At 37.1% G+C, this 19,912-nt stretch overlaps 1 protein-coding gene and 1 non-coding gene across 2 annotated transcripts in view; both read left to right on the top strand.

Moving 5' to 3' along the window:
* SNTG1 (syntrophin gamma 1) overlaps positions 1–19,912 on the top strand; it is a gene marked incomplete at its 5' end in the record, with an annotated part of 207,702 nt that overhangs the window by 85,720 nt on the left and 102,070 nt on the right. Inside the window, one exon of the mRNA XM_004697549.3 lies at positions 12,719–12,757. Coding sequence (XP_004697606.1) covers positions 12,719–12,757 — 39 coding nt within the window. The remainder of the gene's footprint in view (positions 1–12,718; positions 12,758–19,912) is intronic.
* Positions 8,241–8,348, top strand: LOC115868742. Its single transcript, XR_004045748.1, has one exon. It is a non-coding gene; the product is annotated as a U6 spliceosomal RNA (small nuclear RNA).

Raw genomic sequence — 19,912 nt, forward strand, 5'->3', positions numbered from 1 at the left:
TCAGGTATCAGGCATCATCAGAACAAAAATTCTTACCATAACGAATGAGGTGTGGAGTGCGGAGTGGAGACCCAAAGCCCATTTGAAATCCCATCCACTAGCTTTTATTGTTGGTGCATAAATTTGAATAATAGTTGTATTGATTGAATTTATTTGAAGGCAGATAGATGTAAACTTATCACAGACATCATTTTACTTAAATATTAATTTTGCAATGTCCTTTTTGACAATGAATGGCATGCCATTTCTCTTGATTGTGCTATTCCTAGCATAGTAAGTCATATGATTTTCTAATTGAAAATGGCCAATACCAATCCACTTCAACTGATGACTTCCTATTATATTGATATATATGCATCACATTTCTTTTTTGACAACTTCAAATTTTCCTTCATTCATACATGCATTCACTAAAGCTCCCCATTTTTATTAACATGAAAGAAAACTTCCTGAAACTCTTCCTTGGACTAGTGTTCACTCTTCAGTTCCTTCTACTCAGCCCCATAACAATTTCTGGAGGAAGAAGGCAAGAGGAAAAGAAGTCTAATATGTACCTTTTAAAATAGTTGAAAGTAAGATGCTCTGAGGGTGGATTAACAAAGGTCAGCTATGCAAACCCACTGGCTGCTCCACATGACAAAGATGAGGTAGTCTACTTCCGTAACTATTTTCATGAAGCAAGTCTACTCTGTCCTGTGGGGTTGCTGTGGGTCAGACTCAATTAAACTCCAGTCAGTTTGGGGGGATTTGTAGTTGAAAGTGGGATAGCAAGGAAGATTTCAAATATCTTTTGATTAAGCTGGTTGACAATATAAGACATTTCTTATTACTAGAGCATGTTAGTCCTAAAATAATTAAACTGCATTGTGATTGTTTTGTGGGATAAGCCAGGTCTTTGAAGTCTCATACCCTCAACACAAACACATGTGAGAAAAACATTAAAAATAAAAAAATGTAATGATTTTTTTACTCAGCTGATATTTCAGACATTTATTGGCCAAAGTGTCAGTTGTTTAGCTGATTAAGTGAATATATGTATCCCTCTTAGAAATTACATGTCAGCTGTGGGGAAGTGAAAGTCCTTAATATGGCTCTTCTATCCATATCTATGTAACTCCCACCAAAAGATTGGGTGGGACTGTGTAAATAGCACATGTGAAATGCTACAATAGGGCTTGGTCCATTTTAATTGCAATGCCTTTGACTATAAGAGTGCTATCTCAGGAGCAGGGACAGAGAGCATCCTTGACCATCAAGCAAGAAAAACCACCAGCTGAGCTGCCTAACGTGGCAGAATCCAAGATGCAAGTGCCGTACGGAGACCATGAGACAAAGCATAGGTCCAGTGCTGAGACTGTAAAACGGTGGGGCAGAGACACAAATTGGCTTACTGGCCCATAGAGGCAGATGCCAAGGGAACACATGGATAAGAGTCTAATCACTAGAGAGAAACTTGGCTGCTGGCTGGGGACAAGTGTTGCTGCAGACCAATGACTGGGTCCGATGCTAGCTCAGGTAACTTTTTAATGTTCCTAATAACCCCCCTGAACTGTCTGTGAGTTCTGTGGGACTATTATAATGGGTTACCAAACCTAGCAGATAATTAGAGAGCCGTAGTAGGAACGATTAGTATCAGAATAGGGCCAATGGAGTGTGGAGGCAATTGGCCTGGGCTTTCTGTATAGATGGATTCCCTTCTTCCTTGTGTAGGAAGAGGAAGTCAATGGCGTCTGTGTCATATACGTATTACCTAATGATTTCCTGGATTATTTTTCTGTATGCTAGGATAATTTTTAAAGTTTTGATAAAAGAGTTCCACTTCATGCATGGGTAGGCTTACTTAATTTTTAATCTTTAAATATGTTTCCAACATCAGTGGATGACTACAAAACAAAAATAAAAACCTTATCTCATAATATACTTGAGACTTTCAGTCTCATAACAAGACTCTCAGTCTCATGAGGATGACTTTAAAAGTAAATTCAGATGAGTATAGTAACCCCTGAGGAGTTCTGCTAGACCAGATAAATCCATGGAAGAAAATCAGATCAGAATTTTGTGGCCACTGTTATTGAGATTCCACAGAAATAATCTTGCTTTATTTTCTCAAAGACCACAGAATGAGCATGGGGTCTCAATTGGAAGAAGTTTGACAAAAATAGAAAACTGAATTGGTGAAAAAAATCCAAAAAAATGTTGCATAGATATTTTTTTCATCATGACAATTCACATTCTCAATTCTTTGTGGGTAGCAAAGTTTATCCTATGGGGATCTCATTGGGAAACCATATTGCCATCTACCCTACTGAATAAACTGAGTTCATACCTTCAGACATATTTTTGCTCCCTAAACTCAAAGAACATTTCAAAGTAACTCAATTTGTGTCCCTCAAGGATTCAAAAACTGCTATTTTGATGTGGTATACTTCAAAGAAAGCTTAATACACCAGAGAAGGATTAGAAATTTGGAAATACCTCATTCAAACATATTTCAGCCTAGATGGAAGATAAGTAAAAAAAATGGCTGTGCATTTTTATATTTTTGTTTAATACAATTTTCTTTGATTTTGTAGCAGTATTCTCTGGCTTACTTTCATGTACCAAAATGTGACTGTCAGACATACAGCTATAAACTAAATATGGGTAAAATAAACCAAAACAAAACCCATTGCCATTAAGGTGATTCCAACTATATAGACTACAGAGAACAGCATGAAGCTGCTCCTTGTAATTCTGAGACTGTAAATCATTAAGAGAGCAGACAGTATAATCTTCTTCCCTTAGATGAGTAATTTAAACTGATGAACTTTTGTCCCAATGTTAAACCTCAATTCCACCAGGACTCAATAAAAAATGGATTAGTAGTTTAAATCAGAATAAAAGTAAGAGAAGTTCTGTACATTTTACTTGTATGCAGATTTTGACACACTATATATATATATATATATATTCCTTTTGGCTTTTTCTGTTATTAGAGCTCATTTTGGTAAGTCATGTAAACAGATGTTTCATTACAATAAATAACCTGCCTTCTCTCTTGGAAAACTATTCACCAAATAAACACTAAATGACCTAGGAAATTATTAGCCATATTTATTTGTCACAACCCAAACCAGGTTTTAACGCTATAACCCAGACATAATCTAATTAATCGCTTTGGCCACCCTCAGGGCAACCCTGATCCCATTGGCTTGCCAGCTCATGCTACCAAATCCCACTGGGGCTTATCCCTTTCCTAATCATTGCACTCCAAACAGTCCCTGATCCGATGCTCCGGAGTTCTAAAGATAGAAGCTCTGAAGAAGGGTGTGCTATCATCCTAACACATGAGTACGCCCGGCTACCCAGTGCCTGCCAGGGACTCACCTCAGTGGGACTAAGCAAGCCACCGGTGAATGAGCCACTGCCTCCCGGATCTCCTCAGAGCTTCACATCGCAGTGAGGTAAGGGACTACATTGTGTCCAAAAGAAGTGAAGACACAAGAAACCAGCATAGACTGTACTTGCCCTTGCTCAGTAGATGAAAATGCAGTGATGGCAGAAGATCCTGTAGGCATGCTGTACTTAATCAGTCACCCACATTGCTTTCTTGAGACAGTGTAACCAACGCCGCCACTCAAAAAGGGAATTCTCCACATTTTTTGTTTTTTGCTTTTAATTGTCTAGTCTTTCATTTCTTTACGTTTTACTCTCGCTTCTCTCAGATTGAGCATCTAATGTGTGTACGGTTGCCCCAGGTTCTGTGCCTGAGGAGGCCGGACTAAGGATACTCCTTTTATCTCTATATTTTTATAACAAAGACTGAATATTCTGTATATGGTAAATTCTCATTTAATAGCAGGTATAGTGTAGTTCATCTCAAACAAACAAACAATGAGGTGAACTTGTCTGGCACTAAATAATCTAAATGAACCCCTGCTGGTGTGGTGGTTACTGTGTTGGGCTGCGGTTCAAATGGTAGACAGTTCAAAACCACCAGTAACTCCACGGGAGAAAGATTGGGCTTTCTACTCCCATAAACAGTTACAGTCTCGGGAACCCACTGGCGGTCACTATCAGGGTCAGCATTAATTCAATTGCAGTAAGTTTGAGTTTTTTGAGAAAGAATCCTAGTTTTACTTTTCTTCCTTTTTTTTTTTTTTCAAAGCCACTCAGAACACAATTCAACTGAGAGGGATAAGGAATATAAGAAATTTGGAGGTCTGTTTGGTTGTTCTTAAAGAAACATCCTGTATATATTTTCCCAGCCAATCTCAAGAAATGAAATCAACAGCAATATCATGGTACACCCACTAAATAAGTGATGCTTTTTCTCCCTCTCCCCCTCCTTCTTTCCTTCCTGCCTCCTCAATGTGCTGTCCCCTGCCTATTGCCATCAGTGTCCCTGGCCTCTTCAGAGTCATCAAAGTATGGTCTTTTGGGGTTTACGTCACCTTTCTTCTTTGTTTTTCCTTATAATAGTAAGAGGTGTTAGGCTACCCAATGAGCTACCCAATAAAATGCCTCATTTTATCTTTCGACTGATTTTGGATCCAAGCAAGATGAAATACTTGTCATCTTCAATCTGCTCTCCATTTAGCATATTGTTTACACATTGGTCCAGTTACAAGATTTGGGATGTGATCTATACTGAGAACTGCAATCGTTGAACTTCATCACCAAGAGCTTCAAGTCCTCCCCACTTTCAGCAAGCAAGAGTGTGTCAGCTGCATATTAAAGGTTGTTAATAAGCTTTCCTCAAAGCCTGATGCCACATTCTTCTTCATATAAGCCACTATCTCTCATTATTTGCTCAGCATACAGACTGAATAAGTATGGTGAGAAGATACATCCCTACTGCACCCCTTTCCTGATTTTAAACCATGTAGTATTCCTTGTTCTGTTCACACAACTGCCTCTTGATCCATGTACAGGTTCCCCATGAGCACAATTAGGTATCTTAGAATTCCCATCCTTCCCATGGTTTTCCATAGTTTGTTTGTTCCACACAATAAAATGCCTTTGCATAGTCAGTAAACACAAGCAAACATCTTTCTGGTATTCTTTGCTTTCAGCCAAGATCCATCTGACATCAGTAACGATATCCCTTGTTCAATTCCTCATCTGAATCCTGCCTGAACCTCTCGCAGGTCTCTGTCAATCCACTACTGCAACGATTGTTGGATAATACTCAGCACACTTACCTGTATGTGTTATTAAAAATATTGCTCTATAATCTGAGCATTCTGTTGAGTCCCCTTTCTTTGGAATGGGTACAAATATGGATCTCTTCCAGTCAGTTGGCCAAGTAGCTATTTTCCCAATTTCTGGGCATAGGCTTCCAGGGCTCTCTCAGCTTGCTGAAACATTTCAGTTGGTGTTCCATCAATTCCTGGAGCCTTGTTTTTGGCCAGTGCTGCCAGTGCAGCTTGAATTTTTCCTTCAATACTATTGGTTGTTGTTAAGAGGCTTCCTCCTGAAAAAGGTGGAGTGTTGACTAGTTATTTTTGATACCATGATTGTATACTCTTTCAGTCTTCTTTTGATGTTTCCTGCATCATTCAATATTTTGCCCACAGAATCTTTCAATATTACAACTCAAGTCTTGAATTTTTTCATTTCTTTCATTTTAAGATATGCTGAATGTGTTCCTTTTGTATTTCTAATTCTAGGTTAATAGTGTATGTATTACAGATTATTTGATAAGTGTACAGTCTGCATCTCCATTAAAAGGTGTGATTACCAGTTCACATATATAAATAAAATTACTATTCATTGAATAAATAATACAGCATTTATTTGGTTGACATTTAATTAAAAATATTTGCCCATGACAACAATTATATTCACAGATAACCTTTTAAAAATTCATGAATACATGTTTCATTGTTTCAATGAGTCATAATATAATATAATTAATTTATTGATAATTGGCATATACATTATTTAAAATATAATTTTTGGCCAATTGATTTCTCAATATAGTAACCAGTGAAAATATTGCTCATTATTTATACACAAAATCTAGAAAAATGAGTCAAAAAGGAAGGAACATTCAGGTTTGTCATGTAACTGAGTAGGATCATATTAGTTTTAATGTGCTCCTCTCTGATTCTTAGTAAATATCTTTTCTTGGGCAGGAGGTTGTTGTTTTTTCAATAGTTTTCAGAATCCTTTTAAGGAGATGAGCAATCACAGATCATCATTCCTAGGCTTCTAACTGATTTGGTTTGGGGGTTTTGAGAAGGTGTGTGTGTGTGTGTGTGTGTGTGTGTGTGTTGCTGAGGTTATGCCAAGAAGTAGGTCAGACATGGACTGGGCAATCCAGCAGCTGAGTAACTACAAAAGAGAGCAGGAATACCAGGAAAAGCCTTTTACAGATGGAGCTATTTCCTGTATGTACTTTTTGTTGTTGTTGTTGTCTAAAGTTTGTGTATAATCACTTGTAGAATTCTGTTATAGTATTTACTTTATGGAATCAATGTATACATTTTTTGGAGAACTTATTCCTGATATTTGAACAGTACGTGGCAAAGGCTAGTGCAGCTATTTAGCTATTTTAAACTATGCCTGAAGGAAACACAATGTGCAGTTGAGCACTGGCCCCTCTTGCCTCTCTTTACACCTTGTGGGATGGACACTTACATGTTAACATTGCGTCACTGGTCCTGCTCTAACCTTGGCTCACACATCAAAATGTGAAAGTACAAAGGGAGCAATGGATGCCCTGGCTGCTCTGATTGAAATGCTGCGTGTCAAAGTCCTTGCAGATCTCTGAGATCCCAAGGCTCAATATTCTCCATGAGAAATGACTTCACTTCCAATGTCCGTGATCGAAAAAATACATCCTGTGTTACTTGTTTCCAGATCCATTTGTAAACTGATGTGAACTTTAATGAATAATCCCAAGCTTGGTCTGTGTTTATTTTCTATCTTCTTTAACTATACAGTCCTTCAGGCCTGACCCAGTGGAATGTAAATTTTATAGAAAACACTTCTAAATTAGGAGATCAGGATATTCCTCTATCTATATATATACATATATCTATTTCTTTTTTACTATAGTTTGCATTTCAAGAAATATTCTATTGTGAACACTATGCCGTAAACCCACTGTCATCACATGTATTCCAACCCATAGTGATCTATACAATGATGTCAATATCTACAGAAGCAAATCACTTCAGTGGTCTCAAAGGGAGAAGCTGGTGGGTTTTGCCTGCTGATGTTGTAGTGAGTGGTCCAAAGGACAGCAGCAAACCTCCTGGGAACACTAGAACAGGTCAAATAACAAGTGGGCTATGTGTAGGAGGCACGGGCACACATACACTCAGCTTCTGCTTGGAGAAGTCCGGCGTCTCCCACTTTTCTCTCAGCCTTCTGCCAGATCACGAAGTCTGTCTCCACAAAAGCAATCACCCAGACTTCTACAACTACGGGATAGATATGGTCCCTTATATATTTTATAATTAAAATTAGTATATACTCTTGTGCCCACTTCTATTACTCTGATTTATGGTTATGGACTTAATATATGTCACAGGAAAGAGTTTTTAGATCTTTTCTCTCCAGGTATGTAAACATGAATCTGCGGATACAGAGCTGGGGTTTTTCTATCCAGCACCTTCATTTTAGGGACCCCCTATGCACATACTTGGCCACAGAAATCTGGCCTTCACTCTCATGATTAACTATTTATTAAGAAAATAGCTGAATCCTTAAAGCAGAAGTGCACAGAGGAAAACACACAAAACATCTGCATACCATCATCTATAAAATCCTATTTCCACATTATACCATGTTTATCCCTCAGTACAGGATCTAGTCCTGGAGTAAATTTTGTATTTAGTTACCAAGTGTTTAGTTTCCTTTTATCTGAAATATTTCAGGGTTGTTTGATTTTTAATGTTTTTATGACACTGATGCTTTTGAATACTCCTACTCCTGCCTCTTCATTTAATTGAATGTCCCCGCTTGGCATTTATCTGACATTTCCTCATGATTAGATTCTGTTTACTCATACCTGGCTTGAATACTACATAAATGGTTTTTGGTCCTCAAGGCATGACATGTGGAAATACACAATGCCCATCTGCCCTTTTAATTGAAGTTAATTTTGAGCACATACTCAAAAGTGTTGTCCTATTGTCCCACAGTGCAATTCCTGTTTGTTGATTGATTTTATCCCTTGAAACTAGAAAGCTGTAGAAAGACAATTTAAAACAATGACTATATCCTTATTTTCATTAAGATTTCTCCTTGTGCTTGCTTCAGCAGCACATAAACTAAAATTGGAATGATACAAAGAAAATTCGCATGGCCCCCTGCACAAGGCTGACACGCAAATTCGTGAATCGTTCCATATTAAAAAAAAAAAAAAAGATTTCTCCTTAGATTCTCTGACTACTGTTTATGACTCTGGCAGAAACCAGTCTTTACTATAAAGTTTCTTTTACGAAATGGTAATTTTCTAACTCCACCACTCTTGCTAGTTACTAGCTAGTACTTAGATTTCAAACAAAAGCAAGAACGCTACCTTCATTCTATAATTATCTATCTATCTATCTTTCTATCTATCTATCTATCATCTATCTATCTATCTATATCATGTCTATCTATCTATATCATGTATCTAATATATGCATTTTTATATCTCTACTTCTCATCTATGCCTGTCATCGATGTATCAGTTTTCTTATTTTTCATTGTTCGGTGCCATCAAGCCCAGGCTGACCCACAGAGACCTGTGCACTGGGCAGGAAGCATTATGCTGCCCTGCATCATCCTCACAATTGTCCCCGTGCTTGCACCCATTGCTGCCGGCAGTGTCAATCTCCCATTGAGGGCCTTCCTTTTTATCTCCAACCTTTCCTTTACCAAACATGATATCCTCCTCCAGGGACTGATTTGTCCTGACGGGTTCAAAGTACTATGTAAGATGAAATCTGTCCATACATCTTCCATGGCAGATCAGTTTGTCCTTTTACCAGTGCATAGTATGTCCAATGTTCTTTTCCAGAACCATAGTTAAAAGAAATCAATTCTTCTTTGGTCTTCCTTATTCAATGTCCAATTTTCACTTGCATATGAAGCAACAACAGAGAATACAATGCCTTGGGTCAGGCTCACCTTGGTCCTCTAAGGAAGATCGTTGCTTCTCAAGACTCTAAAGAGGTCAGGTGCGTAAAAGCTACCTAATGCAATATGTCTTTTGATCTCTTGATTGCTGCTTCTGTGAGGATTGATTGTGGACCCAAGAAAGACACAATCCTTGACCTTTTCTCCACTTATGATGCTACCTCCTGCTGCAGTTTTGAGGACTTTGCTTTTCTTCACTGTGAGTTGTATCCATACTGAAGGCTGTAATCCTGATTTCATTAGCAAGGGCTTCAAGACCTTCTCACTTGCAGTACGCAAGGCTGTATCATCTGTTCACTGCAGGTTGTTACTAAATCTTCCTCCAGTCCTGATACCCCATTCTTCTTTATCATATCATGTAGCTCCTCTGATTATTTTCTCGGCATTTAATAAATTTGATGAAAGATACAGCCCTGACATCTATTTTCCCTGATTTAAACCATGCAGGATTCCTGTCATCTGTTCACACATCTACCTGGTGTTCCATCAACAAGTTCCTCATCAGCCAAATGAAGGGTTCTCAAATTCCCATTTTTCTCCATAGTTCATTACGGTCCACACAGTCAAATGTCTTGGCATAGTAAAACATAAGTGAAAATCTTTCTGGTATTGTTTGTTTTCAGTCAAGATCCATCTAACATCCCATAAAGAGTTACAGCCTCTGAAGTTCAGGCTGTTCTACTCTGTGCTTCAGGTTTGCTATGAGTGGAATTGACTAGACAACAAGGAGATTGGCGTTGTTGGATAGCTAATAATGACATGGAGCATATTTTCATGTAAATGTTCTCTTTCACGACACGGTAATTCAGTCATCTGGCCACTTTCTTATGGAGTTGTTTGTCTTTTTGTTGATAAATTGTCAACGTTTTATTTTGATTTTCAGTCCATGTATTATGTTTTGGTTTGTTTTTAGTTTTGCTGTTTTTTGAAATATACTTAGTAAGACGTACTGATTCAACATTTCTGTATGCAAAATCCTATGACATGGAATACATTCTTTGAATTGTTCTTCCATTTTCACCATCCTTTTTGTGAGATTTCCCTCCCCTTTCATATAAACTCACTGCACACTAAGGTCTAATCGTCCCACTCTTATTGTCACTTGGGGCTTATTTATAGATATGTTAGGTAGGCTTGCGTAGGGCTGGGGGACTCTGCGAGCAGCTTCCAGGCAGGCTGCATGTTCAGGAGGAGTCCTATGGGTGCCTGTGTAAATCTGAAACTTCTTCTAATACTCATAAAACTCACTTGGATCACGAACCAGGTTTCGGCGTGAATTATTTCTTACGCAGAGCCAAGGACCGAGGTATATCTAGCTCCAGAGAGATCTAACATAAGGTCTATAAAAGAGGGTAAAGCTCAAAGTTGACTTTTATTTTTTTACTATTTATGTTTGGTTTTTAAAAGCTCTGGATTGCTGTTGGGCACACATTAGACTGCTAACTATAACACTGGTAGTTAAAACCTACCAGTAGTTTTATTGGTAGTAGACGAGGCAATCTGACCCCACAAAGATTTACAACCTAGCAAAGCTGATATAAGAATGCTATGAGTCAGAATTTACTCCATACTGCTGCGTTTTGTTGTTTGGTGTTAAGAAGACTTCAGAATCCAGGGTATATTTAAGTTCAAATTTTTAATATTATCTTAAGACAACGGTTTCAGTGGGTCATGCAAATCCAAAAAAATCTAGATTTAATGAGAACTTGACATTCCATTCTGCATTTCCCCCCTCTTGATCAGGATTATTCTATACAGTAGTTGATCAAAATATTCAGTAATGATAGCCTGATCCAGTTTTGATATCATAACCAAAGAGATCATGGAGGCAATTAGCCACACATTCTCTATTTCCTCCATCTCCACCTCTCCCTCTTCGTGTGGCTTCAGGTGACTAGAGGCTAATTGTTGTACACTGGATGACTGCTTGCCAGCTTGTAAGACACCATAGACTCAACAACAAATGAAGAGATAGAACTGAAACACTAAATGTGTTTTGTGTCAATAAACTGGGATGTGCCATGAACCCTTGTCTTTAAACTGAGGAGCACAATTCAACAGTGTGCTTGGATGTACATAACCAGCTTCACAGTGGGTTGCTAAAGTGGCTGCAACAGAGATCAAACACAATTGTGTGACTTGTGCAGGACCAGGCAGTGTTTCATTCTGTTTCACCTGGAGCCCTCAGGAGTCAGAATCAACTCCATGACACCTGATACAACAATAAGCCGTGTCAGCTGCTACTCTTGTATCAGTGGTGTAGTTGCAGAGGTAGCTATCACAAAGCTTTTGCCAAAGAATTGACTGTGTAGCCTAACCCTTAATCATTGTGATTATATTTACCTAGTGTTAACTTATGGGAATGAGTAATTTTAGTGATTCCCTTTATAATTCCTCATCAGGGAAAATGGCTATCTTGAAATAATATCAATATAAAGGTATGATTTATACTTGACCATGTTCAAATCATGTAAACATTTCTGAAGGTGTTTTATTTCTCATTTCTAAATGAGAATATCTTAACAATCAGTATTTTAATGTCATTTAAGAAACCTGTTCTTGCAGAGGAGTTATCTGAGAAATCTCCAAAGTTGTACTCCATTTTTATGAAATGATCCATTACTCCAGATTTTCTAATAAGACGAAAGAAAACAAAAGGAAGAGGAGATGGTATAAAATAATTCAACATTTATTTATGAGTGAAAATTAGTCATGTATCAATAGTTAGCCTGATGTAAATGATGTATTCTGAAATATCATTCTACCAAAAACCATAAATGTTTAACTTTCTCTAAATACTAAATGAAAAATAATTTGTTTTAATCAGCCAAAACACTGGTAGGAAGAGACTTTTTTGTATTTTAGGGTGATTTTTTCTGGCTACATATTTATATTTATTTGATTTTTAATGTTTGCTTCAATGACATGCTACAGAAAAAAATGTATTTTCTGAAGGCATTTTAAATCCTTACAAAATCATTAATTTGGCTTAAAGTAAAAGTTTTATTTTACTTGGAATTACACAGAAAATATTTCAACACATATACGTTATCATTCAGTATTTGAATTTTCTGTTTCCTCTTCTCCTTTGCATGATAATATAAGTTGGATACATTATGATTTTAAAATGAAATTAGAAAAAAAAAGAACTACAGAAAATTTGCTCTCTATATTCATTGTAGATAGTCACTTATTAAATGGTAGCACAAACTTTTATTTCCATAAACAAAACCAGGAAATTTTTAGATTTAGGTGTTTTTCTATATGTTAGCATACAAAATTTCAGATAATTCTGATAACCAAAATAAATGAGCATTCATAACAAGCATGTGCTATTTAATAATTTCTGCATATCCAAGAAAGAATCTCTATAGATTATATATAATACATGATTTATATAAACATATGTAGAAACAGTATAGATTATAACTATAAAATATAATTGTAGATTATTAAATGTTAAATTCATAGATATTGGATATTAGCTCACTAAAAGATAGTGCCATACAGATATAGATGATTTTATGGTACTTTAACATTGTTGTCTTCTGTATAATTATTTTTGTTCTTTTAATGACTTACTTATCTATTATCATTGCAGATTAAAAAAATCAACAGAAATTTTCCTGTAAACCAGCAGGTAAGATGGAGAAATAAATGGAAAACAAATGTTTTAAATTGTGTTTACTATTTAAAATGAATGTAATTATCTGCTTAGAATAAAATAGTATAAATAGTCAATGAGTAATTTATTTAATTCAGGTTCTGCTTAAATGATATTATGCTTGATTTAAATTTAGTATCAATTTTATATATAAACAAAACAGATTAAGTTGAAATGTTTCAACAAGCAAATTAAGCACTTGGAGAAACACTAATGTACAGCAGGAAATTTGGAAGACTGTGACTTAGGCAATAGACTGGAAGGAATCCATATTTGTACCCATTTCAAAGAAAGGTGACCCAACAGAATACTCAAATTATAGAACATGATCATTGATGTCACATGCAAGTAGAATTTCACTGAAGATGATTTCACAACAGTGCAGCCACAGAAGTTCAGGCTGGGTCCATAAGAGGACTTGGAACAAACAATAGTGCTGCTGATGTCAGATGGATTTTGGCTGAGAGCCAATAATATCAGAAAGTTTACTTTTTTTTCACATCCCAGGCCATTGGACATTGTGAATCATAACAAACTGTGGCTAACTTTCAGAAGAACACTTCATTATGCTTACTTGGAACCTGCTGCCCATGGATCCAGAGGAAGTTGTGTGAACAGAACAAGGGAATTCCACATGGTCTAAACTCAGGAAATGTGTGTGTCAGGGTTGTATCCTCTCACCCTTCTTATTCAATCTGTGTGCTGAGAAAATCATCAGAGGAGCAGCCTGATACAGTAAAGAAGTATGTGACATCAGGATTGGAAGAAGGCTTAGTAACAGCCTGCATTATGTAGATGATACAAACTTGCTTGCTGAAAGCGAGGAGGACTTTAAGCACGTGCTGATGAAGATAAAAGGTTACAGTCTCCAGTATGGATTACAACTGAATGTGAAAAAGGCCACCATCCTCACCAATGGACCAATAAATGGGGAAAGGTTGAAATTGTCAAGGATTTTTTTCTTGCTTTGATCCACAATCAATGCTCATGGTAGCAGCAGGAATGATATCAAAGGATGTGTTGCATTAGGTAAACATTCTGCAAAAGCAAAGATGTTATTTGGAGGACTGACTCAAGGCATGGTATCCTCCATTATCTCATATGCATGTGAAAGTTGGACATTTAATAAAGAAGATAAATGCATTTTAATTGTAATGCTCATGAAAAATATTGAAAGTACCATGGACTGCTCAAAGGTCAAACCTATCTGCCTTGGTGCCTTGGAAGAAGTAAGGCCAGAGTGCTCCTTAGACACAAGGATGGTGAGACTTCATCTTACATACTTCGGACATGTTGTCAGGAGAGACCAGTCCCTGGAGAACATCATGTTTGATTAAAATAGCAGGGCAGTGAGAAGAGAATGCCCTCCAGGAGATGGATTGACACTTTGGCAGAAATAATTGACTCAAGCATTGGAACAATTTTGAGGATTAGGTAGGGGCAGACAGTGTTTCCTTCTCTTGTGCATAAAGTGGGCAGGGGTCAGAAGAGACTCAATGACCCCTAACAACAATGACAATCACGATGGCTTATTGTTGAAATGTTTTATAGAATGACAGAGAATCTTACTTCTAACAATGTCCATATAATTGGACCAGTTATCCTCTGGAGGACACAGATGAAATTTACCTTACTTGTCACTTGATATTCAAAGATGTTGTTCTTCTTCTAAGTCTTTTCTTCTGTGGCATAATGTATTCAATATCTTTGCATACATTTTTTGTCACTTGCTTTACAGAATCTCCAAACGGTTTGTTGTACTTTCCCAAATGTAATTTGATTGTTGAATTTCTCTGTAGAAATATGGTACTGGAATAATGACAAAATCCTGCAACAAACCTTTGCTAAGTTATTTGTGTGTGTTATCGCATTTCATTTCACATTATACTGCACGCAAATCATAGGACCCCCAAATTACAAATCACAAATATAGAGTAGATTATCAAAGAGATTGAGGAGAATTTCAGATATGATTTTTGTTATAATTAGTGACAAGACTAGCTGCCAGACTCAGTAATCTGAGTCCTTTGGCAATGCAAAATCACTCTCTATACAAAGTTCCTGATGTGTCAGACCCATGCAGAAAACCATGTACATAGTACTTTTCTATGTTCCCCAATAGTTATATTAGCATATAAATCATATAACATATAATTCAATAGTTCAATCACATCAAGAAAAGTTGTGCAATCATTACCACAATCCGTTTTTAAAATTTTTCTTCATTCTTTATTCATTGCTATAAGTAACCCGTTACTCCCCAACATCTCCTGCCATGCCACAAGGAACCCGGAATCCAGTTGTGATCTCTATAGATTTACCTATCCTGGGTTTCATATACAGAAGAACATTTTCTTAACTGAAAGCTTTCAAATGGGTTAAGAGGGAGAACAGATTACAAGATATTACATTTTGACCTAACCATGTCTGTCATAATAGACTTTACAATGCTTTCTGTCTGATAACAAGGCTATTCACATCCCTCACCTTTGATCAGAGGGCATTCACTGGAGTCTTAATCCATATGTGGTCCCTGAAAATGGATTTGGGGCTTCTAATGTTATCCACAGGTGTGTGCAAACCAGGTGTTCACAATTTAAGCTCTAATGCAGTTCCCACCTTTAGATTTAGATTATATTATCTACAATCCTTGGACCACACAGGCTGCTATGCTTCTTCCATGTGGACTCACCTGCATGGCTGCTTGTTTGAAAACCAGCCTTTAATACCCTAGATGGTATTCTTTTCTTTTTTTAATGCGATTCTTTCCGATCATTGAGCACCATCTATTTTCATCACCATACTTTTATATAGCATCCATATTTTCATTGATCTCTTCATGAGGTCCAGCATCAACCAGAGGCATGTATTAAGAGCTAATTATTCTTATGTTGGGCCGAGAATTAGGTGCTAACCCCAAATCCATTCATGCATCTATGGTTTAATCATGTCTCTGATCAGCTGTGGAGAGATCATTATCATTTTATGTTAGAGAGTATTCCTAATCATGCCCAAGGGTCTCACTTCTTGTGACATCAAGTCAATGTTGACTCATAAAGACCTTGTAGGGCAGAGTGGAACTGCCCTATGAGTATCTGAACTTGCAAATCTTCACAGGGGTGGAAAGCCTCATCCTTCCTCTGGGGAGCTTGCTCATAGTTTCAAACTGCTGATCTTGTGATTAGCAGCCCAATGCATAGCTACTACATGTTGATAGTTTCATTAGTTCAGCCAATGATATAGAATTGCAAACACTGCTGAGAAAGAAATTATATGAGGATAGGCGAGTTACAAACCCCATTAGATGAATTGTTACTTTACAAATTAAACACTTAAGTGATTACACAATATTATACAAATAGTAGGAGTTGGTTATAGGGGAAATATTCCAATAATATTCATTCACAAAAACAGACCCACACCTACCAAATCAAAGTATGGGACGACGAAGCAAGGAGGACGTTAAAATACTAAGTATATGGTAGTTCAGGGCCACAATTCATTGGGCACTCCCAAGGCAAGAGATTTGGACTGAAGGCCAACATCTGTCAGTGTTTGGTCCTTGGGCTGGTAGTCATTTGCTTCTTCTCACACTAGGGAGTTCAGCTTTAGGTATAATGAATACAAGTGAGTTTGAGGTAAAGCGCAGCTCACTTAGTGGGGTTTCCACATTGAGTGTAACCTATGAAGGATGTTGTCTGCCTCAAAGGAACAGAGTCTAAATCCCAGTAGTCTATAGTACGTGGCCTCAGTTACCACGGGCTATATCGAAACTAGGTCAAAAGTGAACAATTTGGAACCTCGTACCAGGTATGTTCTCCCAGAAGATGATTCAGTTGCTGCCATACGGAAGTGTTCTCAGGTTACCCCAATCCAACAGACACACATAAGTGCTATGGAAACCTTTTTTGGAAATTTAAGTCAAGGTGGGAGGAAGAGGACACCTTTGTCTCAGAGAAGGCAACTATATCTCTGTTGGTAGGAAAACAGAGAGGAGCAGTCACCAACATGAAAAAATGCTTACTTTTCTTTATGTGAGCATATTATTTAATAAATGCTGTGGAGAAGACCATCAATGCCCTTGATAATCTTAGCGAACTCTCTCCTTACATTGATCTTTCAGGCAATTATATTTTTCTTAGTGTGTTTGCTTTGACATTCCTCCACAAATATAAAATTACTGTCATATGTTGCCCTATTGATATTTGCACATGATTAAAAACAAAACAAGACAAAATAGTTGACCTTTATTTGACTCCTTGCAACTCCACGTGTCTTAAAAGAGAAGCCATGCTCCGCAAAGGGATTTTCAAGACTGATTTTTCAGTAGTCAATCATCAAACATTTTTTACCATGTGATTCTATATATGCGAGGACCACTGACATTGTGATTAGCAGCAGTGCTCTTGGTCATTTGTGCCACGAATGATGTTATAAGCAAATTCATAATTTTACATTTATTTGTGTTCTTACATTTAATATACTTAAATTGCATCAATTAATTTCATTCTTTCACAAAATATTTCAACTTTTTTTGTCTACTCTATTGTATTAACTAATATTCCCAGTTTTGTGCCAATGTGTTTTTAATAAGAATAATTTCTAATTTTCAACAAAATTAATCAGAAAATTTTAGGACTTTATTTTTCTGATATTCTAAATATGATACATACAGGTTGGCTTGGATTAAAATTTAATATTTATTGATTTATAAAAAATGTGTTTTAAACGTACTTAGCTCGTATCTGCTTCCCTCCTAATGTTGACCTGGGGTTAACTACACATATATTCTTCAGTTATGATCACAGTTTCCACTGCTATATCCTGTTTGAAGTACCTTCTAATATCAGAATTCAGACTAAGTATCTGATTTTAGAGTCTGTGCCTTTTCATATTATTTTAGAACTGGAGGACTCTTAGATATAGCTAAGGGCATTGCCACACTTGTGGTTATGTGTCAGGGTTTTGAATGTTCTTTGTCTATCTTTTTACTGTGCATATCCTACTTGTCCAATTATTTTGAATGTTCGTAGAGGATATCTGTTATAGGCAATTCTTGACTTCACACTGAAGTATTCATGCTTTAGCTATTTATCTGTCATGTCGAAAATGTAAAAGTCTCTGCTCAATTCTCATTTAAATATAAACATTGAGGGATAGAGCACTCTAGACTTCCAGGGAGTAGGGGCTTAATGTGGGGACCTAGTCAAGACTATTATTACTCCTTGGCCCACTCAAGGAAGATAAGGGCAACCTAGCTCTTATTTAATGTCAAAACAATGAACTAGAAAAAGATCTACATATCTTACTTTTATGCTTTGTGTGAAAAAAGAAAATATTTATAATGGTTTTGAAGTATATATTTTCTATTTGAGTTTATTTTATGATTTGTTTTGCTTTTTGAAAAGGGCAGGTGAAAATTCATTTGTATGTCTCAGGTGTATACAAATTTTTATGAAAGCCCCAAGAAATATAAGGAAATTTAAATTCCCTGCAGTAATATAAGGAACACCAAAATTTTGAAATAAATTTTCTGTAACACTCATGCAAATGGTTAAGATGGAGCTATCGCCTGCTTCGTGGGAGAAAGCTAGGGCATTGTGCTACCCCAAGGGTGAAAACCTTGCAAATCATGTGAGATGGCTGTACTCGGTTTACCCATTTGTTGTGAGTCAAAATTAGCTCCAAAGCAGTGAAGTCTTTGTGGTTGGCACAGTGGTTCAGTGCTAATATGCTACCTGAAAAACTGGCAGTTTGATTGACCAGAATCAGCCACATGGCAGTGGGTTTACTTTGTTAGAAGAGACCACTAATATTTAAAGTCGGCCTTGCAGACCATGCTCAGCTACTAACCAAAAGCCAGAGGTTCAAAACCACCAACCTGCCCATAGAAGAAACACCTGGTGAGATGCCTCTATAATGAATACAGCCAAGTAAACCTTATGGGGCAATGCTACTCTAGCTTACAGGATCACTATGAGTTGAAATGTATTTCACAGCACACAATACAACATGAGTAAAACGGAGGTGAATGGTCATAATTTTGCTATATTCACTGAGAAATGAAGGTTATGAAATTGTTATATGGTAAGTTGTGTCTCTCAGAAAGAAAAGTTCACACAGAATCCCATGTGGACTTAGCCGACCTCTCAATTAGATGGCTTAGGACAAGCCTGTAAGATCCCAGACATTGTTTTTCCTTATAGCCAGGCACTGTCAGATTTCTTGACCACACTTTGTGATGACATTCATATGCTCAGTGATTTCTTCATGATGGCAAACACTGGGCAGGGCCTTCTCCCAAGAATTAATTGTTTTTATATGAGGGTTATGGTCAAGTGAGAACTCAAAAACCATTATAAACACAAAGATCCAAACCTGGAGGCAGGGATGGTTCCAGTGTCTAAATTCTAAACACTTCGTTTGTGGAACTGGATGGATGATCATGGAAGTCCCAAGTCCACCTGCACAGCCCCTCTGTGAGTTGAGTCTACAGGAAGTCTCCGCCATCCACAGTCAGCAAGGTGAACAGCCCTGACAGCAGAGAGCGTTGTGAAGTTGTGCTTAGACGGCAGTGTTAGACCTTGTAATCTGATCTCCCTTGGGATTCATTTTCAATTTAACCTAAATTTTGAATAGCCTCTGCTTTTTCTTTGATTGAGGTCTTTCTGTGTTTTATATAATCATTGTTGCTGGGTCCTTTTATTATTTTTGTTCTTTGTCCTTGTTTTTTATGGGTTTTTTTTTTTCTGTCTAGGGAAGCCAGGATGGGTGGATTTATGAAGACAGTGATTGAAATAATAATTACCTGGGGACACGGAAGTGGACACAGTGAGGGAAATGGGGAGTTAATACCAATGGGTACAAAAAGAAAGAAAATATTCCCAAGTTAAAAGTGGTGATGACTGCACAACTTTTCCTAACGTGACTGAGCTATTGAATTGCATGATGTTAATTTTATATAGCGCCACAAAACTATTTCTTTAAAAGACATGTTTAAGACCTAAACTTACTACCCTGTTTCCCCGAAAATAAGACCTAATTACAGTTTTGCCTCTTGCTGAAATATAAGGCATCCCCCCAAAATAAGACCTCCCCGAAAATAAGGCCCCCCAAAGCTACCGTAACTGT

This window comes from Echinops telfairi, unplaced genomic scaffold (assembly GCF_000313985.2).
Source record: "Echinops telfairi isolate 266 unplaced genomic scaffold, ASM31398v2 ScPeMD7_1;HRSCAF=3_0, whole genome shotgun sequence".
Taxonomy (NCBI): domain Eukaryota; kingdom Metazoa; phylum Chordata; class Mammalia; order Afrosoricida; family Tenrecidae; genus Echinops; species Echinops telfairi.